This window comes from Gossypium hirsutum, chromosome A04 (genome assembly GCF_007990345.1).
Source record: "Gossypium hirsutum isolate 1008001.06 chromosome A04, Gossypium_hirsutum_v2.1, whole genome shotgun sequence".
Taxonomy (NCBI): domain Eukaryota; kingdom Viridiplantae; phylum Streptophyta; class Magnoliopsida; order Malvales; family Malvaceae; genus Gossypium; species Gossypium hirsutum.
In genome coordinates this window covers 86,410,824-86,436,624 of record NC_053427.1, presented here as the reverse complement: position 1 = coordinate 86,436,624, position 25,801 = coordinate 86,410,824, and the positions used below count along the sequence as shown (strand labels likewise).

The following is a 25,801-nucleotide window of genomic DNA, read 5'->3' as shown; positions in this document are numbered from 1 at the left end:
ATGATTAAATTGGTTAATTGATCCAAAGAGTGATGAATTTGTTCAATTTAATTAAATAATTAATTAAAAATTTCATAAAAAATATTTAAAAAATTTTAAAAATTCAGTTCAAGCCATCCGTACCAATTTTCGGATCATCCATCAAATGAATACCTTCTCCAACTCAGTCCTTCAAAATCATTCATTTGCTTTTAATACTTATTCTACTTTCAAATTGTTAAATATCGACTTTAAAAACAATCTATTGAATATAAAATTTTACAAATAATTATATACACCCAATTAAACTCCATTTTGGATTCAATTATAGTCCTATTTTCGTATCTTTTTAATCAATTAATATTCATGAAAATTAAATAGGCACATCAGAAAGGGGAAACTGGAAATACTCTATATCATCAAACACCAACAAATCCTGCTTTTCCTATGCAAATAAAAGTTCAGACACGGAATGATATCGTCCTAATCTCGTACATTCAAATCGAAAAACGAAAATGTTTCTACCGAGCCCACAATTCAGCACAGTTTTGACACATTTCTCAAGTCTCTGGAGAAAAAAGAACTTAACTCGGCTAGAAATCGGCTCACACATCGATTGTTAGAAGGAATGTAGATCTTCACTTGTCATCTTTGGGTTGTTCATCTTCTTCTTTCTTTTCTTGCGGCTGGTAGCAAGTGAAAATTACGATAACCGATCAGTTAACTGCTAGACTACCAATCTAAATCGTCGTATGCAAACAGGACATTGAGTGTTTAGGTTATGGTAAGTTCAATGAAACAAACCTCAGATTGGCTGGGCAAAGATGCTAGCAAATCTTTTACTTTTGGATCGTTCGGGTCAACTCCCGGAAGCTGTAAAAGCCATAACAGATCAGAATGTAGGCACCAGAAGGGAGAAACCAATTATGGGTTTAGAAAAGCAAATTCGATTGGACTTACCGATGAAAGAATGGATGACATAAAATACTGATCCCCCAACACCTTGCTGACATCTGATTGAGCTGACGAATCTTTTGATCCATCCTGCATGGACATCTGAAGTGCTGCATGGAAGCAAGTTCGGAATTTAGCTTAGAAGTGGATGATATAGATGCATTGGAGTCTAGCATCTTAAGCCAGTAAAAAAATACAATGCAACACTCAATTATATAGATTAAGATATCTACATATCAAAAAGGCATAAATAACTATTACCCTTACATTATAGAGAAACAATTGTGCCATGTGTACGAACTAAACCTAGTATCATTTAGTCTTAAGTGAGGTTGAGGTTCAATTGGTAGGATTTGGTCGCTGCACCCACATGGACCATTTTTCACATTTAGTAAACCTAGTATCATTTTTCAGCTTGATGTGCAGTATACACCCTACTACGTTAAAACAACTGATGAAATAGGACATACCCAAGGCGAATTCCTGGTCGTCATTAGTTGCCTCAGACATTTGAGCATCACCTGCAGAAGAATCAGATCCGGGGATATTCATCGACAATGCAAGGGCCTGCTTTAGCAAAGCATCATCCTCATCCTGCAATAACATCAGTTAGCCAAAACCCGATTTAAGGCTTCAGTTGTATTATCCAATGTTAACAGATAGTAATGCCAACCATTGGGTCAGAAGCTTTTTCAGTAGCATTCATTGTTGCATTCTGAGAATCGGACTGTGGTTGTGCTTCCTCTCCTTTTTCTTGTCTAGTGGCTTCCTCAGCAGCTCTCTTGGCAGCAGCTTCTTGCCTTGCCCTCTCCTCTTCCATGGAAACCCTTAGAGCAAGAGCCAGCTCAGGATCTATGTTTGGATCCACGCCAAAATCAAAGTCAGAAACCCCACCCGCTGCAGCTGCAGCAGCAGCAGCAGCAAAGCCGCTTCCTCCTTCCCCATCCCCGGTGAACACAGGCGTGCTGACATAAAAATAAAAAAAATATCATTCACACAATCACTATTTGGTAAGCAATATAAGCCAAGAGACATGAGGTGATAGCTTCATATTCACGTGTGAGAATTTATATATCTGTATGTGTGTATATAAGGAAAACTAAGAATCAGAAGGAACTAAGCAAAAACCTGATAAGGACATCTGAAAGTGCATTTTGACCAGCAGGAACATGAACTATGTGACTAGTATCATTATTATTAACAGATGCGAGAAGAGCCTCCAATTTTTCTGGCTTTCCATCTTCGTCCTCACCAAAATTGACAATATCAAGAGCTACGCTATTCTTTTTCAGCTTCTTCCCAATCATCTCCAATGCCTTTTTTTCATGCTTAATAGGACTGAGCACAAAGCATACAGGAAAAGAAAAGAAAACCGTTATTTTCGAATTGAAGTAAACGAGCAAATCAACAGCCAATATAACATACCTTCCAGCAAAAACTATAATCCTTTGCTGCTGATTTTTGTTTTGGCGGTGCTTTAGAGCCAACTGAGCAATCTGAATTCCAGCTGCTAGGTTCATCTCACCCCCCATTTCAAGACCTGTATGCATTGAAACGTACATAGAGAATAAGAAGGGAACAATGATGGCATAACTAATAGAGTGGAAGGAAGATGACCTTTAATTCAGAAAAATGTAAACAAAATATCATAGATTACTCATTAATTACATGCTACTTTTGCATAAAAATGGCAAGCTACACTAAATATAACTCCTGAAACCCAACAGCAATGACAAGTTCTCCATTTCTAAACTCTAACAAAAAAGATGCTCGGCTTTCACAGAGGTTATCAAACATGGATTTCTCACAGAACTGCATGCTTTACATAGGTCATGGTACAGATTTGCTAAAGTTAAGTAAAGTAAAATACTCGTATGATCCAAATAACAAGCCCTAAAACTATTAATGTTGTTTTTCCTTCAATATATACGTCAATTTTTCTTATTCGAAGAAACCAAAGTATCCTCCATGTCCGTTATATTCATAAAGACTAATCCTTTTGAGTTCGTCTCTAAGGTTGTAAGTTCGAACCCAAGTTCTCTCTCTAGGAGTGCAATGGTAAAGCAATACACGTACTCCTAGCTTAGATAAACTTAACCTCCAAACATGACTGAAAAAAATAAGTGAATTAACAGTACCGTGCATGCAAGACAAGATTTTTCCAAGATCACTAGTAGGAGTAGCCAATACACGTACTCCTTTGCCCGCCATAGTCAATATCCCCACCGTATTCTCCGGATTAGACTGCCATTAATTCATTAAACGAAATCAAATTCCCAATCCTCATTAGAAAAGCAAGGAAAACCTAGCGTAATTTTACATTCCATTAAAAGGCAATCATTTTACCTGGGTTTTAGCTCCACAGATAAGACTAACAGCATCAGCTTGGGCTTGAAATCGAGACGGAGAATAATCGCCGTTTCGCATCCATTCTGAGTTATCAATGCATATCATAGTAGCCTAATTGACCGATTTGAAAATTGAAAACCAAAAAAGAAAAATCAACAAAACCCTAATTTGAGTAACGAAAAAAGAAGAAGAAAATACTAAAAAAATTGATGATTTAGAAGAAGTAAATCAAAAGAGGAATCCAATTGAATAGCTTACCTCGAGAACCATGACTGCAAAAGCGACGAAAGACACAGAAGAGAAAGTAGGCTTGGAAGAGAAGAAAAGCAGTAGAAAATATAATACACCGATGTCTTTGTTGATTTGCTTAACTGCTCCCTTTTAAATGCATATATATAATATATATTTACATTCCAATCCCTAAAGCTTTTCGCTTTTGTCGATTAGGTTCGGGTCATCAAATATTACTTAAACAGGTTAACTTCAGCAAATAGTGCCTGTAATATATTAGTTTTGAATTTAGTCCCAAGATTCTAATTATGATTTTTTTTTTGGTATTCTTCTTATTTGTTTTACGGTCTATGTTCAGTGTTCGTGACTTTCCCCTAATAATGTCGTTTCCAAGGTTTAAACATGTGTCCCTCCTTAGGGATACGATGTGCTTTACCATTACACCCAACATTTGTTGGTTCTAATTTCGTATTTCTAATCATTATACTTTTCAAAATTTAAAATTTCAGTCTTAATTATTAAATAATAACTATTATCTTTGTTAGATTATGGTATCTCTAAGATCTTTTATAATGTATAATGCTATGTCATGTTGTTATTTTCACGTAATACTCGCAAAAATGTCAAGTCATATTAATTAACGGATTTAACGATTACTATTTGAGCCAAGATTGGACTTTCAAATTTTATATATGGATTAAATTCACAATTTATGTATAGTACAAGACTAATAATAGAATTTCATCTAAATAAAATTTACTAAATGAACCAGGTATAAACAAGGCATATTTGATTAATTTATGTTCATTTAAAGTGTGTTTAATAAATCATTTAAATCTCATTTAACGTTATTTGTTATTAAATTATTATATAATAATAATTATTTACGTGTTAATTTGTTATTAAATGATCATGTTCGTTTAATGTTCCACGAACAATTTAACTTAATTTAAACGAATGAACATGAGCATACATAATTTTTGAAATTATAAACAAACATCAACCAACACAAACAAACTTGAAAAAATAAATAAATGAACATGAAGAGATACTTACTCCTTTAAGCCTGATTCATTTATAGCCCCGCTCAATTCAAGTCAAATTAAATCCATTAATCAAATAAACAATTTCATTATTAAAAAAAAGTAAAATAAGTTATCGAATCAATTTTGACCATATTTAAATATCAATAAACATTATAAAAATTTTGTACGTATACAATTAGTGGTGTTTATAGATCGGGCAAAATCGAGTAACAACATGTTTGTGACTCAACTCTTATGTCCTATACATCAACTCTCAAATGCCAATCTTAGTAATGAATCACAGTTACATTATATTCAACAACCAAACTGGTATTACTTATAAAGGTAGTCTTAAGCAATGCATACCCTTCAGCTAACTTGAACTTCCCTCTCCCTCCGATCACCGCAAGCTCACGTTGTGTCTCCGTCGCCGGATTCCTCGAAAACACGCTAATAGAGCTGCCGTTCAATTCTCCTTCAGTAAACCCGAAGTCCAAGTACACCACCACGGTGGTTGTATCTCGACCCGCGAATACCTCGAGTCCTTGAGCATTCCCGATGGTCTTCGATGTTGGTTCGGGACCAACGGTTAGTGGAGCATGGTCGACAACTATGCTGTTAGATGGCCCTAGCGAAGAAGAGTTAGCACGGGCCACGGTGACCGCCGTAGTATTCTCGCCACCGAGGATGCCGTGAAAAAAGAATCGGAGATTGGTAGCTTTTCTCAAGTTGGAAACGCGTGATTCGGTTTTCGAGTAGTATCCGCCATAAGCCATGGGGAAGCAAAGGAGAAGGATCAAACACAAGATCAAAGTTCTCTCCATTGTTTCTGTTTGTTATGCATCTCATTTCATTGACTTCGTATTCATATATACAATTATGAATTAAACAGCTAATTAAGATTTTTTTATATAAAAAAAAAATCTTTCATTTACCACCAACCACCGAGTGTGAATAATAAAAAATAAATAATAAAATTTTGTAATTATTTATCAATAAATTATTTTTTAACATAAAAACAATTTAAATATTATTTAGTATAAATTATTTTTAACATGAATATAGCTTTAATAATTTTAATTATTATTTAACCTATTTATTTAGAATAAATACAAAATTTAATTTTTATATATATCTAATTTAATAATCTTATTGTTTTTTTTCTTAAAAAATAGTATGAACAATAATTTTGAGACCAAAAAATAATTGATTTTCATTATTAAAAAAAAGTCAACCATGGTTAATTTTAAATTCGTGCTATGTACAAATATACGAATATTCAATTATAATATCACTCACAGCAATAAAAAAAATACTAATGAAATTTATATGAAAAAAAAAGTAAATTGGATTGGTAATCATTAAATTATGGGTAAATTTTTGTTGTGGTCACTTGATTAAAAAAGTTATAATTTGATCACTAAACTGTTCACAAATTTTCATTTAAGTCACTAGGATATTAAAATCCAAGATGTTTGGCTTTCTTTTATCGCATTGCTTGCTCCAATCAAAAGTTCTATTTTTCCTTTTCTTCTACATTTTAGTTTGTTTCATGAAATAGTTTTAGATGTCATGAATCTACAAACTAAAATTCAAATAGCTTTTATCTCATATCTCTAACATTGACTATCAAATCAACTTAAATTTAAAATAGGTTCTGATAAATGTACCAATCATCAGATCTTGGTTAGGAACTCGTTGGTGAAACTTTTTAAGAAAAAAAAATTTAACATTCCAATGAATTTAATAAAAAATTTTAAATAATTCAGTGACTTAAATCATAATTTTTTATCTCTCATAATTAATCCTTTTATTTTCAGATTTTGAAATTATTCTCGACTTATTCCACCCTTCATCATTTACCTCTTCTATTTGTTGGTGATATGTTACGAACATAGTGTTGCTCCATTTGCAGGCAGGGTTCTTTGCGCATCTGGTTGGACCCAATATTGCTGCTGCTTCAGCCCGGAGTTCACTTAAATGATGATCTGGTACTTGTCCGAACATTCAACTGGCAGCAAGGAACTGCTTTATTTTGGAAGATCCACCAGATGAAAAGGAGGAACCGACATGTTCTGAGAGGTACACGTTAACCTATGCCAAGCTTATATTTTCTTAGCATTTTGTGAACGTTATCTGATGTCAGTCAGAGACACACAGTGTCGCCAATGATACGGATATCCGGGGTGCTCAGAATGTGAAAAACTCGGAAGACGAAAGCCTCAAGGGGGATCAGAAAAGTTCATTGAGCAACCATGGTGACCAAAACACTGAAGTTTCTCTTCGTGAAGATAATGCGACATCGCCTTCACCCAATGACCCACCCACGGATAAAAAAGAGTCAAGCAATTTTGCCACTAATGAGGAAGATAAAAAAAAAAAGCTAATTCGAATGAATCCAGTATTATTAACCAATCAAAGGATCATCAACCAAGTATAACAAGGGTATTACATAACTTAACATCCCAGGTTGTACCAAGTTCACTAGAGGAGACAGGTGGGAGGGAAACAGCTAAAGAACCTTCTCAGCCTCCAAAAGCAGTGAAGGAAATAGATGTCTGATAAAAAGAATGAGCCTTGTGATGCGGCTGCATCAAAGCCAGCGGGAGAGCTATCTGAACCAGCAAATGCATCAGAAAATCTAGAGACAGCTTCCAGCTCTCCATCCAGATAAAAGAATGAGCGAAAAACTTCTAAACCAAGCCTTGGTGGGGAATCTACGAAGCCTGCAGAGGCATTAAATGATGTTCAAATGGTGTCTGTTTCTCAACCATCTGAAAGGAGTAAACCTCCACAGCCAGACACATCGAATTAAGTAAATGAAAATGGAGTAACGACAGGTTTCTCTCTCTTTCTTCTATAAATATCTTGTTAGAAAGTGGAAATTGCATTAACAGAATCTAACTCTACTGCAAAATGCTTAGCAATATCTTATGGGAATGTGTAGGGATAGATAGCGTCTGATTTAAAATATACAAAGAAGGCTAGAAGGAATAGTTGGTCCTATAAGGTTGAGTGTATGCTATCTTTATTGGTTTTACACAGAGAAGCTAGGAAAATTGAAGCTTGATACGTAATGGTGTTTTTACAAGGTTCTGTAAAAGTATGTATTCTAAGAACCACCTGCTGGTAAAATGTATAGATCAATTTTGGGTTGTATGGGTTATCTTCTTGTTCTTTGCAGCCAAGATCGAAGAAGGTAAAAGCAAGAACCATGACTCTACAGAGAGAGAAGATAACAGAAGCATTGATAAATTAGAGCGCGCTGCAGTTACAGCACTCTCAGCAGCAGCAGTGAAGGCAAAACTTTTAGCAGACCAGGAAGAGGACCAAATCGATAACTTACCACATCATTAATAGAAAAGCAGGTAGGTTAGTTGCTAAATATATGCAGTCTCTTTTTCCTATGCACATCCAACTGGAGCAATATCTAACCTTTCGGAAGCTTTAACTCAATCCAGTTACATAAGAAGGAAGCCAAATTATCTTTCTTCGATGAGATGGAGGGAGTTGTAATTAGGGTGAAGGAGCAATTGGACAGGTCAAGGCAAAGGCTTTACCATGAGCGAACACAGATAATTGCTGCTCGACTGGGCTTACCAGCTTCCTCCTCTAGAGCAATGCCGCCACCAAATGCTGCAAATAGAATTGCAACAAACTTTGCAAACTCGGTTGCAAGGCCTCCAATGAGCATTAAAGTCCCAAGACCACCATTGTCGAGACCCATGGGTTCTATGACCCCTACCCCTTCCAACCCATATGTATCCACTACAGTTGCAGGGAGTTCAGTTCGACCTGGTAGCCAAGACGATCTTTCCTCCGTTGGAACCAAGTAGTCTCTATTCATATTACTTGTGGATAGAATTTTTCAATCCATTCTTATACAACGGTCATCCATCATGATATGTATCTGGTTAGTACCCCCTTTATTTTATTGCTGCAGTTTCCGTTCTTAACTCTGCCAGTCATCTTGGGTGCATTTAAGATCTTGAGAATATACTCAAGCTGAACTCATAGCATATTCATATCTGATGTTTTCTGCTAATTCCAGCCACACCACTGATTTATCTCCGGATACTGCAGCCTATATTACATAATTGACTGGCATCACATCATCATAGGAGGAAGGAGTAGATGGTTATTGTTCTCCCTTCAATCCTAATTTAGTCAAAAAACAGTCTATAGCCTATGTCTTACTTGGAATTTTCGTCAATGCTTTTGGTTTTTTGTAAGTCTAGTTTGTAGTTGATATTTTGAGACCTCAAATGATGAATTTAGGTACTGCAAAGTTAAACATCCGTAACCTTACCAAATTCTTAGCTCATCTTTAAGGTCAGATATAACCAATGTATTCTATATTTATGGATGAACAGATGTGTTTTTGTTGTTACAAAATGGCGTAAATCTCTTGGTTTGAAGCTCCCTTTTCTCACCTGTAATGGCTTCCTTTAGTGTCATGCATATATCCGACTACCCAAATTGCATTATTTGCCTCTCGAGAACACCACACAGCACAGGCAGGAAAGTTAGATCAGCTGAAATCAGGCTGCAAAATAATTTCTAAAAATGGATTAATTTTTAAATATTATAACAACATTGATATGGATGGAGCTCAATCCGAGTAAACAAAACATCAAATAAATTTATTACAATCAAGTCCCTAAAATCTGACACGTTTCAAACCTAACGAAAGCAACAGGGGGCCAACATTATTGGAGGAATAAACAATCACTCCTAACCCATAGAAGAAGAAAAAAAACTAGCAAGATAATCATCTTAATAATGAATTACAGTCACATTATACTCAACAATGGCGTCGCCAGTCTTGAAATTTACGGAATAAGTCTTGAGTTGTGCATACCCTTTCGCCATCCTGAACTTCCCTTTCCCTCCGACCACCGCAAGCTCACGCGCCGATTCGGTAATTGGATTCCTCGACAAAACACTGATAGAGCTGCCGTTGAATTCACCTTTCGTAAACCCGATGTCCAAGCACGCCATCAGTGTCAAAACGTCTTTGTCTGTCGACACCCAGAGGCCTTGAGCGTTCCCTATGACCTCTGATGTTATGTCGGGGCCAACGGTGAGTGGATCATCGAAAGCTATCACGCCGCCGAAGCCCGTCGTGGTTGTGTTTGGACTGACTATGGGGACTGCACTAGGATTGTTGCCGCTCATAGTGTCGTGTAAAAAGAAGTGGAGATAGGTTACTTTTCGTGGAGGTGGAACGTATAGTCCGCCATGGGAGTAATAATCTTGGCAACGAGCTACTGCCATGGCGGTGCTGAGAATCAAAATCCAGGCTAATATCATATTTTTCTCCATTGGTAGTGGTCAATGGGATTTCACTACTGTGATTATTGTATTATGGCAGCTAATCGATAGGTTCAATTTATCCTCTCTTTTTTTTTAATTAATTTTTTTCATTAAACTTAAAAAAAAAAGTTAATATTTTATCTTATAAAAAAAAAAGTTAAATTGATGATTATGCAATTTAAGTATAGAGAAGGCAATCTCTGCCCAAGCTCTCACTCAATTGAAGGCATCCTCCGTGTAATTAAATTTTGGCACGTAATGACAATTGTTATAGCAAAACGTAAGCAACCATCTATAGGCCCCCTTCCCTCTGGTTAATTAAAATTCAGTAATACTAATGTATTTGTGCTATGTACAAATATAGAATTATAATCTTATGCGTGACCAAAATAAACGATAATAATAATGTATTTTATATAAAATTAATATAAAGTAGATAAGTAAAATTTAGTATAAATTTATAAATTTATTAATTTTTAAAATAACACAACTTCATAAATAAGAATAATTAACAAATTATACTTTTAACTCAAATCAGTCCGTATAATGCTAAGGCTGGCAATTTTTGGTTACATTGCTTAAAAGCTTTCGTATCCTTAATCTGCATAAAACAACGGAGGATGAGAAGACTATCGGATCCTGCTTGATGGCTTAATCCAATAACACGAGCCACGTTTAAAGTTTTTGCCACCTTTTCTAGTCCACCGTGTAAATTAAATATCTTAAAATCGTACTTGATGTCAAAAATTCTACAACCGAAGTAATAAGTCAAATGCCGCATGGAAGACTTGAGATCAGGCGGTAATGGATGTTGAGTCAAAATCTTCAACAAAAACCCGAAATCATAACCGCTGTGAAAAATTACCCAAGTCAATGCACTGAAACCCAGCCCGGAAGTCAGAAACATCATGCCGAAATCTCTTGAATAAATGCCTTTTTCCTTATTCTTTGTAAAATTTATACCTTGCTGTCTAAGTAATTTAATAGACTCTTTATCATAATGATCTTTGCCAATATCAAAATCTTTAAAATTAAACTCCCATATAACAAAAAGGAGTTCCGAAATCTGGCAAATTACCTTCAGAATCAGAGAGCGTTAAACCAAGTTGAATGATCTTCATAGCATCGACATTAACTTTCATGAACCTGTAATTGACTTCGGGATTTCCTAATTGAACGAATTTTTTGTCTGGTTTAAAAATTGTACCAGGAAATTCGGTATCCATAGAAACAAAAGAATAGTTGTGGAGCACACTTTGAATTAAGATAAACTCGTATTCCAAATTGTCAGCAAATACTTCCCTAACAATCACTGGTTTGTTGACAAAAATCGACATTTTTTTTTCTTTTTCTTGACTTATGCTTGAAACTGAAACTATTGAACTCTATATATAATTTACGTGATCCTAATTCAATTCTAACTAATATATATATATAAATTTCGTAATACTAAATCAATTCTAACTAATATATATTTATAAAATATAATTTTCTTAATCCTAATTAAGTTATAAGATAGTGTATTAATATAAGGAGGGTACTGTCTTATATATAATTTCTTTATTTAATTTCTTTTTTATTAAATTCGTTTTAGGAAAGGAAATATAAAATTAGGGGTGGACTCTAATCTTATTTTTATGCTTTAAAGAAATAAAAGTAATATGTTGTCATGGGTAAGGTTTAGTGTTTAGATTTTAAATTTTATGTTTTATCTATAATAATAATAATAATAATAATATAAAAGGTGTAACAATTATATATTTTAAAAAATATAATTTAATATTAATTACACATTTAAAAATAATTATAATTTAATTCACAATTATTAATTAAAATAATTGTGTTAATTTTAAAACAAAGTTCTTATCTGAATAAAATTTTAAGCATAAAATATAGGAAAAAGGTTGTAATAATTATAATTATAAGTTAAACCACAATTATTAGTTAAAAAGAAGTTGACGTAAATAAGAAGTTGCGCTAATTTTATTGAAGTAGAATAGAATTCTAATAATCTTAATTATCACTTAATTAATATTAGGGTTAATTATTTATTGTTTTGAATAATATTACTTTAAATTAATTATATAAAGTAAAACTATATTACATATTGAATATGTTAAAAATGCTTTAATTATGATTTGAAAATTTTCTATTATAATATTTGAATCGATAAGTTAATATATTTTAGTAATATTTAATAATTCAAATAAAAATGTTATTTTACGTTAATTATGAAAATTAAGAATATAATATTTAAAAAATTGATTAAATAGTAATAGTGTAAAATCAAATATAAGGTTAAACTATGCCATGGGTCTAAGTACTCTATACAAATTTGGAATTTAGTCCATATGCTTTTATTCTCGAAAATTGAGTCATTCTATTTTCAAGTTTCGACATTTAGGTCTAATTATTAAACATTGCTAAATTTATTAGTGTGACATTTTTGAAATAAAATAAATACTCATTTGGTAACAATGTAACTAAAAAAAATGACATTGTTATGGACCTGAATTTAACAAAGTAATTTTAACAGTATTAATAGTTAAACTTAAATTTTGAAATCTGAAAAGTTGAGGGATTAAATTTCTAAAAATAAAAATATAGAGACTAAATTCTAAGTTGATAGCAAACCTTTTATTTCAGTTATGTATGACAGGTTTGTTAAATTTGTTGAATTTTTATATTTAGGATTAAATTGATAGAATATGTAAATATTAAAGAGTTAAATTTATTATTAAATTAATGAAAAAAATTGATATCAACTTTCCGTCAATCTAACAATAATTAGTTTCGAATAGTTTAATAATTAAATCTAAAAAAATGATAATTGAGTTGTCAAAATAAAACTATCTTATATTGAGAAAGGATTGTATGGAATAGGAATATCCCTTTCCAATAATAGAAAAAAATATTAGGAATTAATTCCCAATAAATAAGAAATAATTGAGCGTGAAAACCAAATGAATCAAAAGGTTCATGTTCGGTTCGGGAAGGGATCATGAAATTTTTGAAATAAAAAAAATGAATGGAAAGATAATCTATTTTCATTATGTGATTTATTAGATAATAAAAAAGATAGGATCTTGAATAATATTCAAAATCTAGGAGAACCACGCGAAGGGCTATTGAATGGCTAGAAAAGGCCTGGGCTCGCTTACAAAAAGTAAAAATGGAGGCGGATCAGTTTCGAGTGAATGGATACTCCAAGAAAGAATGAGAATAATTGAATTTGATTAGTTCAATATATAAGATTTTAGAACAATTAGAAAATTACAAAAATGAAACCATTTATTTTGAACATCAAAGAGCGATTAATCAAGTCCGACAACGAGTTTTCCAACAAGCTTTACAAAGAGCACATAAGTAATTTTATCCTGAATTTCAAGATTTTCATTTTCATTTGATTTTTTTCAAATACCGCGAGAAGAAATTTAGAACACTTTGTGTTATTGATTCAATATTTCCCCATCTTATGTATTAGCCCAAAATCCATTAGCATATACATTTTTTATGACCTCTGATGTTATGTCGGGGCCAACGGTGAGTGGATCATCGAAAGCTATCACGCAGCCGAAGCCCGTCGAGGTGGTGGTGTTGGGACTGACTATGGGGACTGCACTAGGGTTGTTGCCGCTAATAGTGTCGTGTAAAAAGAAGTGGAGATAGGTTACTTTTTGTAGAGGTGGAACGTATGGTCCGCCATGGGAGTAATAATCTTGGTAACGAGCTACTGCCATGGCGGTGCTGAGAATCAAAATCCAGGCTAATATCATATTTTTCTCCATTGGTAATGGTCAATGGGATTTCACTACTGTGATTTTTGTATTATGGCAGCTAATCGATAGGTTCAATTTATCCTTTTTTTTAATTACTTTTTTTTCATTAAACTTAAAAAAAAGTTAAATATTTTGTTTAACAAATTACTACTTAAAAATTATGTTAGCGTCACAATTAATATGATAATTTATGTGTATTTTATCCTATAAAAAATAAATAAATTCTTTTTAAATTTTTAATAGTCAAATTAAGCTCTTTTTAAAAGATTTAGGGCTAAATTTAACTATAAAAAAGATAAATAAATAAAATATATAAATATTAAACACTAAATTAATGATTATGCAATTTAATTATAGAGAAGGCAATCTCTGCCCCAGCTCTCACTCAATTGAAGGCATCCTCTGTGTAATTAAACTTTGGCACGTAATGACATTGTTATAGCAAAACTTAAGCAACTATCTAAGGGCCCCCTTCCCTAGGGTTAATTAAAATTCAGTAATACTAATGTATTTGTGCTATGTACAAATATACAATTATAATCTTATGGGTGGACAAAATAAACGATAATACTAATGTATTTTATATAAAATTAATATAAAGTAGATAAATAAAATTTAGAATAAATTCATAAATCTATTAATTTTGAAAATAATATAGAGAAATAAGAATAAATTAACAAATTATACTTCTAACTCAAACCAGTCCGTACAATGCTAAGGCTGACAACTTTTGGTTACATTGCTTAAAAGCTTTCGTATCCTTAATCTGCATAAAACAACGGAGGATGAGAAGACTATCAGATCCTGCTTGATGGCTTAATCCAGTAACACGAGCCACGTTTAAAGTTTTTGCCATTTTTTCCAGTCCACCGTGTAAGTTAAAAGAACTTGAAATTGTACTTGATGTCAAAAACTCTACAACCGAAGTAAAAAGTCAAATGTCACATGAAAGACTTGAGATCAGGCGGTAATGGATGTTGAGTCAAAATCTTCAACAAAAACCCGAAATCATAACCGCTGTGAAAAGTTACCCAAGTCAATTCACTGAAACCTAACCCGGAAATCAAAAACATCATGCCAAAATCTCTCGAACAAATGCCTTTTTCCTTATTCTTCGTAAAATTTATACCTTGTTGCCTAAGTAATTTAATAGACTCTTTATCATAATAATCTTTTCCAATATCAAAATCTTTAAAATTAAACTCCCATATATAACAAAAAGGAGTTCCGAAATCTGGCAAATTACCTTCAGAATCAGAGAGCGTTAAACCAAGTTGTATCGACATTAACTTTCATGAACCTGTAATTGACTTCGGGATTTCCTAATTGAACAAATTTTTTGTCAGGCTTAAAAATTGTACCAGGAAATTCGGTATCCATAGAAACAAAAGAATAATTGTGGAGCACACTTCGAATTAACATAAACTCATATTCCAAATTGTCAGCAAATACTTCCCTAACAATCACTGGTTTGTTGACAAAAATCGACATTTTTTTTCTTGTTCTTGACTTATGCTTTAAACTGAAACTATTGAACTCTATATATAATTTTCGTGACCCTAATTCAATTCTAGCTAAGATATATATAAATATAAATTCCGTAATCCTAAATCAATTCTAACTAATATATATTTATAAAATATAATTTTCTTAATCCTAATTAAGTTATAAGATAGTGTATTAATATAAGGAGGGTACTGTCTTATATATACTTTCTTTATTTAATTTCTTTTTTACTAAATTCGTTTTAGTAAAGGAAAAATAAAATTAGGGGTGGACTCTAATCTTATTTGTACGCTTTAAAGAAATAAAAGTACTATGTTTTCATGGGTAAGGTTTAGTGTTTAGATTTTTAAGTTTATGTTTTATTAATAATAATAATAATAATAATAATAATAATATAAAAGGTGTCACAATTATATATTTTAAAAACATAATTTAATACAAATGGGGTTAATTACACATTTAAAAATAATTATAATTTAATTTACAATTATTAATTAAAATAATTGTGTTAATTTTAAAAAAAGTTCTTATCTAAATAAAATTTTAAGCATAAAATATAGGAAAAAAGTTGTAATAATTATAATTATAAGTTAAATCACAATTATTAGTTAAAAAGAAGTTGACATAAACAAAAAGGTCTGCTAATTTTATTGAAGTAGAAAAGAATTCTAATAATCTTAATTATCACTTAATTAATATTAGAGTTAATTAGTTATTGTTTTGAATAATGTTACTTTAAATTAAGTGAAACTATGTTACATATTGAATATATTAAAAATGTTTTAATTATGATTTGAAAAATTTCTATTATAATATTTGAATTGATAAGTTAATGTATTTTAGTTATATTTAATGATTTCAAAATTTAGGTCAAATTATCAAACATTGTTAAATTTATTGGTGTGGTATTTTGAAATAAAGAAATACTCATTTGGTAACAATGTGACTAAAAAAGATTGGAGCTGAATTTAACAAAATAATTTTAACAGTATTAACAGTTGAACTTGAATTTTAAATTATGAAAAGTTCAAGAACTAAATTCCTAAGTTGACAGCAAAGCTTTTATTTTGGTTGTGTATGACAGGTTTGTTAAATTTGTTAAATTTTTTATATTTAGGGTTGAATTAATAGAATGGATAAATATTAAAGAGTTAAAATTATTATTAAATTAATGAACTTTTGGTCAATCTAACAACAATTAATTTTGAATATTTTAATAATTAAATCTAAACAAAATTAATAATTGAGTTGTCAAAATAAAATCCACACTTACTTTTATAGTTTACTCTAGAAAAAGGATTGTCTTGTTAGAAATTTCATCTTGAATTTATGAATTTTCATTTAGATTTACTTATTTTGAAGATGAAAATATTAAAATTCAACGTGAAAATATTGGAGAAGAAATATAGATGATGTGGTGTTATAAATATTTTCCCACGTTATGTATAAGCCCAAAATAAAGCCCAAAATCCATTTTTTTAGCTTTACATTTGTTCATAGCCGTCGCAACCAAACATTCAGGGTTTGATAGTGGTTTGCATTCAACAATGGCAGAAGAAGCAATACTAGGTTACCTAGCGACGTCTGAAGAAATCCCAGATTCAGGCCAATTCGCATCCCAACATGGTTTCCAACACAACGATGTCGTCAATGTCATCAAGAGCCTCCATGGTTTCCGCTACATCGATGCTCAAGACATTAAAAGGGAGAGTTGGGTCCTCACTGATGAAGGCAAGATGTATGCCGCCGATGGCTCCCCTGAAGTTCAACTCTTCTTAGCCGTCCCTCAAGAAGGTTCTATTTCTAAAGACGAATTACAGGTCAGTGTTACTGGACGTTTTCTTTTTTCTTTTTGGTTTGGATCCATAATTTGTAAGCTATTTTCTAACATGCAAACTGTTTTCATTGGTGCAGAAAAAGTTAGAGCCTTCGGTTTTCAAAATTGGTTGCTCACAAGCTGGGAAAAACAAATGGGTCGATATGGGAAAACAAGTTTCGAGAAAAGTAAAATAGTATTTCTGGTTTATGTTTTATGGATTCTCATGTTTTTATGTGAATTTTCTGTTATTTACCCGTTGAGATTTGGGTTTTTTTTTTTACTAGGTTCAACATGTGGAAGATAAGGTCAAGGATTTGCTTATTAGAATACAAAAGGGAGAGGTATGTCACCACATTAATTTACATATGAAATGAATGTGGATGGGTTTAATTTTGTTTGTTCAATTAAGTGATTAAAATCGAATTTCTCTTACTCCAGGCACTCGGCAAAGATGACATTAATTCACTTAAAGCTAGGAAGCTTATTGTTGCACAGTGATCATCGAGTCCCTTGCCTCTAATTTTTTATCACATTTTTCTTTCAGTGTATGTGTATTTTGTTCACATTGTTTATGCTCTACCAATTACATCTTGTTTTAGGACATGGAAAGGTTATTCAGTGAAAAAAGGGCCAAACTATGCCCCTACAAGAAAGAAAGTTGCTACTGATCTGACTCGAGAGAATCTACAGAGGTATTTTGTTAACCATCGTGCTTCGCTCCAGAGGGATTTTATTGGACCGATATTTATATCTGGTTACTTTCTTTTAGGGGTGACTGGAAGGAACTAGAGTTCAAAGAGTATAACTTCAATGCTAAAGGACCACCTGCTGAAGCTGGCCATCTTCATCCATTACTCAAGGCAAGTATAGGACACTATATTTATCAACTTCATTTAGCTTATGGCAAATATGTAACTGTTAAATATATGTATTGTTTTTATGAACATCGTAATTATATAATCATTTGCAACCATGTAATCGTTAAAGGTTTATATTTCCTAGCTTCCATAAGAATGGATAGAACAAAACTTGTCATGGGAGACTATAATTTTTGCGAGGATATATAACCTGGGCCTCCCTTTTTGGTCTGAGAATGACATTATGATTATTCTTCAAGGTACCTATATTTAAATGTGTGAACATCATCTATTATGCACAATATGATGCAAATGATTCTCTTCAGAAGTTCTTTCACGCTGCCTTTTGCTTGATTGAGGCTGTAACTTTTGATTGCTTAGGCATCCGCTTGTCTATATGGAATTAACATTTTTAAACCTTATTTTATATTCAGGTGAAACAACAATTAAAGAACATATTTCTTCAGCTGGGGTGAGTTTTGAGCTTTATTATGTAACACTTATATGTGCATTCAGATACTTGTTTTATATTTAATATTACATGGTGATGTCGGTGCTATGAGAACCATTGATGGACATCAACTTGTAGTGCATATGGAACACTCACTGGCTTGCCTTGATGTTTTTAATTTTCTATGACATTATTATGCTTGTTTCTTTAATATAAAGTTCACTTGACAGTTGTCATTTCTCTGCAAGTTTGAAATGATTATATTTGCAGCGATTAGTTTGTCAACTTTTGACTTTGATATATGTTTCCATTTTGTGTTGACTGCAGTTTTGAGGAGATGCCAACAAATAATTTTGTCGAAAGCAGGTAGTTGACATGGCCGGCTCTTGCTTTTTCATTCTCGTGTTTCTCTGATAGTTGATTTTAAGTGGAGCTTCTTTGAGAAAGCAACATATACTTGGAAGGAACCTTAAATCCTACATTCATGTTCTCATTAATTCTTTCTTTCATGTTTGGTTGGAATAAATTTGTTTCTAAAGTTGGTTTCCTATATCTGTTTCCACTTGTAGCTTCTGGAACTTTGATGCATTGTTCCAGCCACAACAACACCCTGCACGTGATTCACATGATACATTCTTTCTGGAAGGTATGTTTCGATTGACGGAATGTCTTATAACATGCCTTTACTACTATCTGTTTTGTTACTTATTTGGAGAATTCATTCGCAGTTCCATCTACTACAAGGGAACTGCCTGAAGATTATGTGAAGTTGGTGAAGCGTGTTCATGAATCTGGTGGTTATGGCTCCAGGGGGTATGCCATTTTCCTTTTTTCCTGTTACTATTGCTTCCATATTTCACAACCATGAAATTGGTTAATTTGTTTATTCGTTTTTCCAAAAGATACATGTATGACTGGAAAAGAGAAGAAGCAAACAAAAACCTATTGCGTACTCACACAACTGCTGTCTCTACTCGAATGCTTTATGCTCTTGCAAAGGTTTGATTGTCTTCAATCTCCTCACTTATCTCTGGGGTTAGAATCCTCCTTCAACTCGCTGCTTTTTCTAAATTCAAAAGCCTTCTTTTCTTAAGTTTTTGTCATTATCTTTTGAACGAGCATCATACTACCATTGTAATTACCTGCACTGCACCGTGATGCTTATTGCACGAACAATCCATCAATGATCAGAATCTGTGTTGCATGTTAAACTTGACTATATATTTTATGCTGTCATAATAGTTAGTAGTTGTTGTTGATGTTGGTGGTATCATTTTTAATCAATACCTATGAAAGTTAATACTCATTTGCTTTATGATTTCATCTTCAGCAACCTTTTACCCCCAAAAGATATTTCTCTATAGATCGTGTGTTCAGAAATGAATCTGTGGACCGAACTCATCTTGCAGAGTTCCATCAGATTGAAGGTATTTATAAGCTGCATGCATATCAACTAGTTGATGATTATGTTACCTGGATCCAAGCTGGGACCAATATCTATTGTACTAATAGCCGATTAATGTTTTCATTTGGAATGCATATAATGATTCACTGACCATCTGAAAATTCTCTCTTTTGGTTTAGGCTTGGTATGTGACAAGGGGCTTACTCTTGGTGATTTGATTGGTGTCCTGAATGACTTCTTCTCACGACTAGGTAACAATCGTCAATCATCATCTTTGATCGGTTTAGTCTTTTACAGTTCAATATATGGAAGCTTGTAGTGTTCCCGGATAAGGTTTGTCCCATAACAGTTGGTTTATCTCTTTTTCAGGAATGTCCAAGTTGCGCTTCAAGCCTGCTTACAACCCATATACTGAACCTAGCATGGAGATATTCAGGTGATAACCCACACTCTTCTTTTAATTTTATTACCTATTCGGTAAATGTTAGACTTGATGGATCATTTTTGTTGTTATCAGTTACCATGAAGGCTTGAAGAAATGGGTGGAAATCGGAAATTCGGGCATGTTCAGACCTGAAATGTTGCTTCCAATGGGATTCCCTGAGGATGTTCGTGTTATTGCTTGGGGCCTGTCTCTCGAAAGGTAATATTAGTCTTTCTCTGAAGAAGGTTCTGAATGGTTTAACATTTTCCTGAACCAAAATTTGAACCGTCTTGATATTTCTTTCTTGTTTGCATGACATATAGACCAACTATGATACTCTACGGAGTCGATAACATCCGGGATCTATTCGGACATAAGGTATGCTGGCATATTTTCTTCATTCTACATTCTGGTTGTTTTCAGACGGAATATGCTTAATAAGCACGGTTGTTATTACAGGTGGATCTTAGCCTCATGAAACGAAACCCCATCTGTCGTCTCGGAATTGATTAGATTATTGTTATGTGGGATAATTCCCTTATCATTCCATTCTTCTCTTTTGGTAATTGAACCAAGGATACACACCGTCAATTCACATTGCACATGGTAGTTTTATAGCATAATATACAACGGAGCAATGGTTGTATTTAAACATTTTTGGTTACTTTGCTTTCAGTTTTTCTGCTTTGGAAGTGACTGATCATAACTTTGCACATTTTGTATTTTATGTTTTTAAAAAACATGTCCATGATTTGGTCTAAATTTAGGCATTTACTGTACCATTTTGTTAAAGATATATGTTAATTGAAGCTGTTTTGAGATAAAAGCACCCAATCCATTATTCCTACTTGCATTGGATCTTTAATTGTCTGTTTTCTATTCTATGGCATGGTGTCTTAAAAATGCATCAAGATGATGCATCTTTTAAACAACGTTGTGTTTGTTTTTTTTCCCCAAAAAATTTGATAACATAAATTATTAATTTTTGTAAAAAAATTTCAACATAATTATAATATTTGTATTTAAGTGAATTCCTATATTGGCTTCCAAACCTGGATTGTGTCATTGTTTAGGTTTTTTCTTCAACAGCCTAAACTGCAATTTCTTTTTTAAAAGCTCAAATTTATATATAGAAAGTTGTAAAAAAATTTATGAAGACTACAAATTATATAAAAAATTATAGGAAATTTATAAATAATTACAAATAAATAAAAATAATTCTTAAAACTTATAAAAAATATAAAAAAAATAAAAAGCATTAAATCTTTTCAAATGGGGAGGGATATACTTTCATAACTTAAATTGTTTACATCTTTTTGTAATTTTTTATGTGATTAATATTTTAACAATTTATTCATTGAATTTATTAATATATTTATATTTGTCATGTAAAATTTTGAATCGATCCGGTATTCTTAACATATTAAAAAATTTTAATTTATACAAAATTTGACATGCACAATTTATATGAATAAAAATGATATATGACAATTAAATTGTTAAAATATTAATTGTATAAAAAATTATGGAGGAATTGATATAAGTGGATCCCTTCCCGTTTTAAATTATTTGTTTGAAATTAAAAAAAAATTGAGAATTTATTTTGAAATTATTTTTTTGAAAATATCAAAACATATAAAATTACTTTTACAAAAGTGTTTAGAAATTAAAAAAAAAATGGAGATACATTTGGTCTTGTTAATTCTACATGTGCATCTTTCACTATTTTTTAAACAACATTTTACATTTTTATAAATTTTATATGTTTTATTTTATAAATTTATACAATTTTATATTTGTTAAAAAAAGAATTATATATATTTAGAAAAGCAGGTGATAATAATGTAATGTTCTCTTAACGAACATGTAATTACCTCTTAATAATTTTAAAAAATAAATTATTTAACGAAATTCAAAAAATTTAAAACTTATTAACTCACGTGATAGACATCATATATTAAAACAAACCCAAAATTATACTGCCAATAATTTTAGATCTTCATTTTTATATTATATCTTTAAAATAATATATTGAACGGCTATAGCAACAAGTGGTTCCATGGTCTAGTGGTCAGGACATTGGACTCTGAATCCAGTAACCCGAGTTCAAATCTCGTTGGAACCTTAACTTGTTTTCTGATTTTATTTTCTTGTTCTTTGCGTTTTCCCAACTTTGTGACTTTCTAAACTCCTTGTTATTTGATCTACTAAATTATTGAGACTTAATTTGTGCTTACTTCTTTGTTCTTTAGTATCAATGCGTCTTCTGTTTGAATTACAATTGCTCAGGTTTAGCTTAAGATAACTGTCATGTCCATTATAATAATTAAATTTATAATTGTTTAATTAATTCTAATAATTTTAGCAATTAACATTCATCAAGTCAACCTTAAAACCTAAATTAAACATTAAAAATTTAACACATTTATTTTTTGTACCAAAATATAAAACTTTTATCAAATATAAGTACTAGATCGAACAAAAAATAAAAAAAAACACAAATATTATACTAAAAAGAAGTGTCAAACTCAAATATCAAATAATATATTAATATTTTTAATTACCCTAAATTCAACTATCGATATAATAGACTAAACTTGTTTAAATAACTTTTTAAAAAATAATTATAAATAATTTTATACTTCATAAAATAAAAGCATTATATTAATGCTTTTGTATTAAATAATGACAGTATTTTTTTTCTTTAAATATTTTTTTATTAGTTGAATTATCTATATGTTTTGGGAAATTCTTCGCTACAATATCAATTTGAACAGATAATACAGTTAAAATGTACTATAAATATCTGTACTCTTTACAAATTTAGAATTTATTTTTTGTACTTTTATTTACAAGATTTTAGTACTACTTTTCAAATTTCAAATTCCAGTTTCAACTGTTAGTACTGATAAAATCATTTTGTTAAATTCAGGTTTATTATGAGTTTCTTTTAGTTATATAACTACCAAGTGAATATATTTTTATCAATTTAATTTACTGAAAAAATTTAACTGTATTAACACTAGAAACTAAAATTAAAAATCTAAAAAATAAAAAGACTAAATACTAAATTATTGATTCTTTTTATCAACCAAAGGATGGATTGATTTTATTACTTGAATTTTAACTCAAAACATAATTATTTATATATGGTCTTATTAGAATAGTTATTATTATCGGTGCAAAAACCAAATAAGTTTGGGCCGGATTCTATTGAGCTTGCAGGAGTAGTTCGCAAACCGAGTTTGCTCTCCTGCGAAGTTACACGTGTCAAGTCTAGAGTAGGATACGTATTTGTATACATGAAATCTACCTAGTATATCATATTAATGAACAGTACCCCATATCATATAAATATACAAACACCACAGTCTTAGAGAGACAGAAAAAAATACTCAACAATCTAATTATATACACTCTCATTTTTATGATTTTGTGTTTGCATGCTTAATTTGTAAAACCTTATATTTGTAAAACCTTATATTATCAAAGTTCAAACTAAGAAATAGTGGAGAAAATTAGAGGAAAAAGAAAATTAAACCCAAATTTTCTATTTGAATTTCAACATTTACCATACCAAAAATGAAAGAAAGAAAATTATGGTATTGAAAAATAGATAATTTTCATTACAATTCATGAAGATAATAATAATAGAAGGAAGAAAAAAAATAAATAAAAATAAAAAGGAGAAATGGGGTCTCATAGCATTTAAAAGTTAGGCCACCAGTCTTGGACTTCAATGCAACTTAGAAAGACAAAACTCCTAAGCCTGTAAAACACAAGCAAGAAAATTTAATAGAATATATATCAACTCAAAAAATAATATATAAAACAAGCATAATATTCTATAAAAAAAAAAGAAACTAATGGTTGAGATGACTCGATCTTCGTCGGTTTATTCTTTACCAATTTTATAATATTCGTACTTGAGAATTAAATTAGGTAATATCTGAATGTTGAGGACTAAATTTATTATTATACTAATTTTAAAAATTGTCATGTTATTTTTCCGTTAACGTTTAACAATTAATGATTAAAAAAAAAACTAAATAGTTGGATAAATATTTTGTAATTTTTTATAATTAAATATATATCTCTAAATACAATACAAATAATTAAAAAATAACTATTGTAGGTGGGTTTTATCAAAATTTCAGAATCATTTGTTATGTCCAGGCTTGGCCTGCGCAAATTAATTTTTTTATATTATTTATATGTATAAAAATTTAAAATATAATACATTAAAAATATTAAAAATATTAAAATAAATGTTTCTCATCAAATTTAAAATATATATTTATATTTAAATAAAACTAAAATAGGTGTAACTTAATAAATAAATGTCTCTGGTAACAAAATTAACAACAAAACAAGAATTATTTAATATCTAAATAATAATAAAATAGTGAAAAAATAAAAAATAAAATAGCAGCAAAAGAAAAGCAAGAAAATAACAAATTTCTAAAAAAATATTTTTACTATTTCGAGTCGGGTTAAGCCGGAATAAAAAACTCGACCCAATTTTTAAACAAATCTTACTTTTTTATCCAAACATATTTTTCATATCTATAATTTTTACCAAAAATCTCTCAATTTTCCGACCAACCAACCGATGATGGGCAGTTCTAATTGTAGGGTAAGGAAGTGGCTTTTCACAAACTGAAATATCAAATGGAGGAGATGATATTTTGAAGCACTTAATCACTTGTCATATCTTTTTTGACTTTTTCTAAGACCTTAATTTTGGCGTTTTGCGTTAATCATCAATTGATTTATGTTTGGTTATAACGTACTCCAAGTCCTTCTACTTCTCTTGCACTTACAATTTAGTCTTATTTTTTTCATTTTCAATTATAAACATTATTAAAATTATTCTATTAAATTAGTTGTTACATAGTTATCAAGTGAATATATTTTTTTACTACAAAATATCATATCAACAAATTTAAAAAAAAATAATTTTGATTGGACGTGAATTTTTAAATTCAAAAAATAAAGAGACTAAATTTCAAATGTATAAAAGATACAGGGCTTAGATTAGATTTTATCCTTTATATTTTCATAACTTTAGAGCCATAAAAATTGAACAGATAATCCAGTTGAAAACCATGCAAACTGGTAGTAAATTTACCATCCCCATTACCTTTTCTTTTTTCCTTCTCGATCACCGGCCGCCATTGCCGCCGCCGCCACTCGACTTATATTTGGGAATCGGAATCCGACCTGACTCGATATGTTCGAGATCTTGGATGAGGATTTCGTAATGTCTCTTAACTTCTTCAGCAGTTTTACTACCACCAACAGCCTTGGCAACATTTTGCCAACGATCTGGTGTATCTTTATCGAACTGTGCCAATGCTTTTTCGAACAGTTTGTTCTGTTTTGGGGTCCATGTTGAACCTGAATCTTTGGAACGTAAAGAGCTTGAAGCCATTACCAGATTCAAATGTAAGAAGAAAAAACAAAACAAGATGAAGCAAAGATGTGTTTTTGTTTGGGGTGCTTGAGAGACAGCCATGGATGCTGTATTTATAAGCAGTGGGGTTTGAGCTTGAGCCACTTGGGGGGAATCTATATGACTCGTCTTCATTAAAAACCACATCTGTAAGAGAGGAGCTGTTTCTTTGAGACAAGCAAATTAAGTTAATTAAACTACAAAAAAAGGACAGCCAAAAACTGGGTTTTTGGATGTTTAATCCTGTAATA

General features: G+C 31.2%; 6 protein-coding genes and 1 non-coding gene across 7 annotated transcripts; 2 read left to right on the top strand and 5 right to left on the bottom strand.

The window, feature by feature from the left end:
* Positions 1–370: 370 nt before the first annotated feature.
* Positions 371–3,763, bottom strand: LOC107949106 (26S proteasome non-ATPase regulatory subunit 4 homolog). The gene is made up of 10 exons (XM_016883823.2): positions 3,541–3,763; positions 3,280–3,393; positions 3,072–3,177; positions 2,359–2,473; positions 2,062–2,271; positions 1,607–1,898; positions 1,404–1,527; positions 940–1,043; positions 784–852; positions 371–665 (listed from the first exon to the last, which is right to left on the bottom strand). The coding sequence occupies exons 1-10, from the start codon at positions 3,550–3,552 to the stop codon at positions 618–620; spliced, it is 1,194 nt and encodes a 397-aa protein (XP_016739312.2). The 5' UTR covers positions 3,553–3,763; the 3' UTR covers positions 371–617.
* A 928-nt stretch (positions 3,764–4,691) lies between these two features.
* On the bottom strand, positions 4,692–5,377 carry LOC107948093 (dirigent protein 4). The gene has a single exon (XM_016882562.2). The coding sequence runs from the start codon at positions 5,360–5,362 to the stop codon at positions 4,826–4,828; it is 537 nt and encodes a 178-aa protein (XP_016738051.2). The 5' UTR covers positions 5,363–5,377; the 3' UTR covers positions 4,692–4,825.
* A 3,783-nt stretch (positions 5,378–9,160) lies between these two features.
* On the bottom strand, positions 9,161–9,934 carry LOC107949105 (dirigent protein 4). Its single transcript, XM_016883822.2, has one exon. The coding sequence runs from the start codon at positions 9,861–9,863 to the stop codon at positions 9,315–9,317; it is 549 nt and encodes a 182-aa protein (XP_016739311.1). The 5' UTR covers positions 9,864–9,934; the 3' UTR covers positions 9,161–9,314.
* Positions 9,935–10,383: 449 nt separating this feature from the next.
* On the bottom strand, positions 10,384–11,191 carry LOC107948092 (probable CCR4-associated factor 1 homolog 11). Its single transcript, XM_016882561.1, has 2 exons — positions 10,933–11,191; positions 10,384–10,877 (listed from the first exon to the last, which is right to left on the bottom strand). The coding sequence occupies exons 1-2, from the start codon at positions 11,189–11,191 to the stop codon at positions 10,384–10,386; spliced, it is 753 nt and encodes a 250-aa protein (XP_016738050.1).
* Positions 11,192–16,630: 5,439 nt separating this feature from the next.
* LOC107949104 (phenylalanine--tRNA ligase alpha subunit, cytoplasmic) lies at positions 16,631–20,921 on the top strand. Its single transcript, XM_016883821.2, has 17 exons — positions 16,631–16,959; positions 17,054–17,143; positions 17,243–17,299; positions 17,397–17,452; positions 17,558–17,650; positions 17,728–17,818; positions 18,250–18,287; positions 18,594–18,632; positions 18,836–18,912; positions 18,995–19,079; positions 19,169–19,265; positions 19,597–19,693; positions 19,851–19,922; positions 20,041–20,107; positions 20,189–20,314; positions 20,419–20,473; positions 20,555–20,921. The coding sequence occupies exons 1-17, from the start codon at positions 16,687–16,689 to the stop codon at positions 20,606–20,608; spliced, it is 1,467 nt and encodes a 488-aa protein (XP_016739310.1). The 5' UTR covers positions 16,631–16,686; the 3' UTR covers positions 20,609–20,921.
* A 1,227-nt stretch (positions 20,922–22,148) lies between these two features.
* Positions 22,149–22,220, top strand: TRNAQ-CUG (transfer RNA glutamine (anticodon CUG)). The gene has a single exon. It is a non-coding gene; the product is annotated as a tRNA-Gln (tRNA).
* A 1,462-nt stretch (positions 22,221–23,682) lies between these two features.
* On the bottom strand, positions 23,683–25,801 carry LOC107949395 (protein RADIALIS-like 3). Its single transcript, XM_016884083.2, has 2 exons — positions 25,239–25,801; positions 23,683–23,864 (listed from the first exon to the last, which is right to left on the bottom strand). The coding sequence occupies exon 1, from the start codon at positions 25,695–25,697 to the stop codon at positions 25,260–25,262; it is 438 nt and encodes a 145-aa protein (XP_016739572.1). The 5' UTR covers positions 25,698–25,801; the 3' UTR covers positions 23,683–23,864; positions 25,239–25,259.

What these genes read in the sequence shown, in the direction of transcription:
- LOC107948092 (XM_016882561.1), bottom strand. Translation starts at nt 11,191, where the DNA reads ATGTCGATTTTTGTCAACAAACCAGTGATTGTTAGGGAAGTATTTGCT. An exon ending in AACGCTCTCTGATTCTGAAG is followed by an intron (nt 10,878 to 10,932) that starts GTAATTTGCCAG and finishes TTAATTTTAAAG; the next exon opens with ATTTTGATATTGGCAAAGAT.
- LOC107949395 (XM_016884083.2), bottom strand. Translation starts at nt 25,697, where the DNA reads ATGTGGTTTTTAATGAAGACGAGTCATATAGATTCCCCCCAAGTGGCT.
- LOC107948093 (XM_016882562.2), bottom strand. Translation starts at nt 5,362, where the DNA reads ATGGAGAGAACTTTGATCTTGTGTTTGATCCTTCTCCTTTGCTTCCCC.
- LOC107949104 (XM_016883821.2), top strand. Translation starts at nt 16,687, where the DNA reads ATGGCAGAAGAAGCAATACTAGGTTACCTAGCGACGTCTGAAGAAATC. An exon ending in AGGAAGCTTATTGTTGCACA is followed by an intron (nt 17,453 to 17,557) that starts GTGATCATCGAG and finishes ATCTTGTTTTAG; the next exon opens with GACATGGAAAGGTTATTCAG. An exon ending in TGGGGCCTGTCTCTCGAAAG is followed by an intron (nt 20,315 to 20,418) that starts GTAATATTAGTC and finishes CATGACATATAG; the next exon opens with ACCAACTATGATACTCTACG.
- LOC107949106 (XM_016883823.2), bottom strand. An exon ending in TCTGTGGAGCTAAAACCCAG is followed by an intron (nt 3,178 to 3,279) that starts GTAAAATGATTG and finishes AATTAATGGCAG; the next exon opens with TCTAATCCGGAGAATACGGT. An exon ending in ATTATAGTTTTTGCTGGAAG is followed by an intron (nt 2,272 to 2,358) that starts GTATGTTATATT and finishes CTTTGTGCTCAG; the next exon opens with TCCTATTAAGCATGAAAAAA.
- LOC107949105 (XM_016883822.2), bottom strand. Translation starts at nt 9,863, where the DNA reads ATGGAGAAAAATATGATATTAGCCTGGATTTTGATTCTCAGCACCGCC.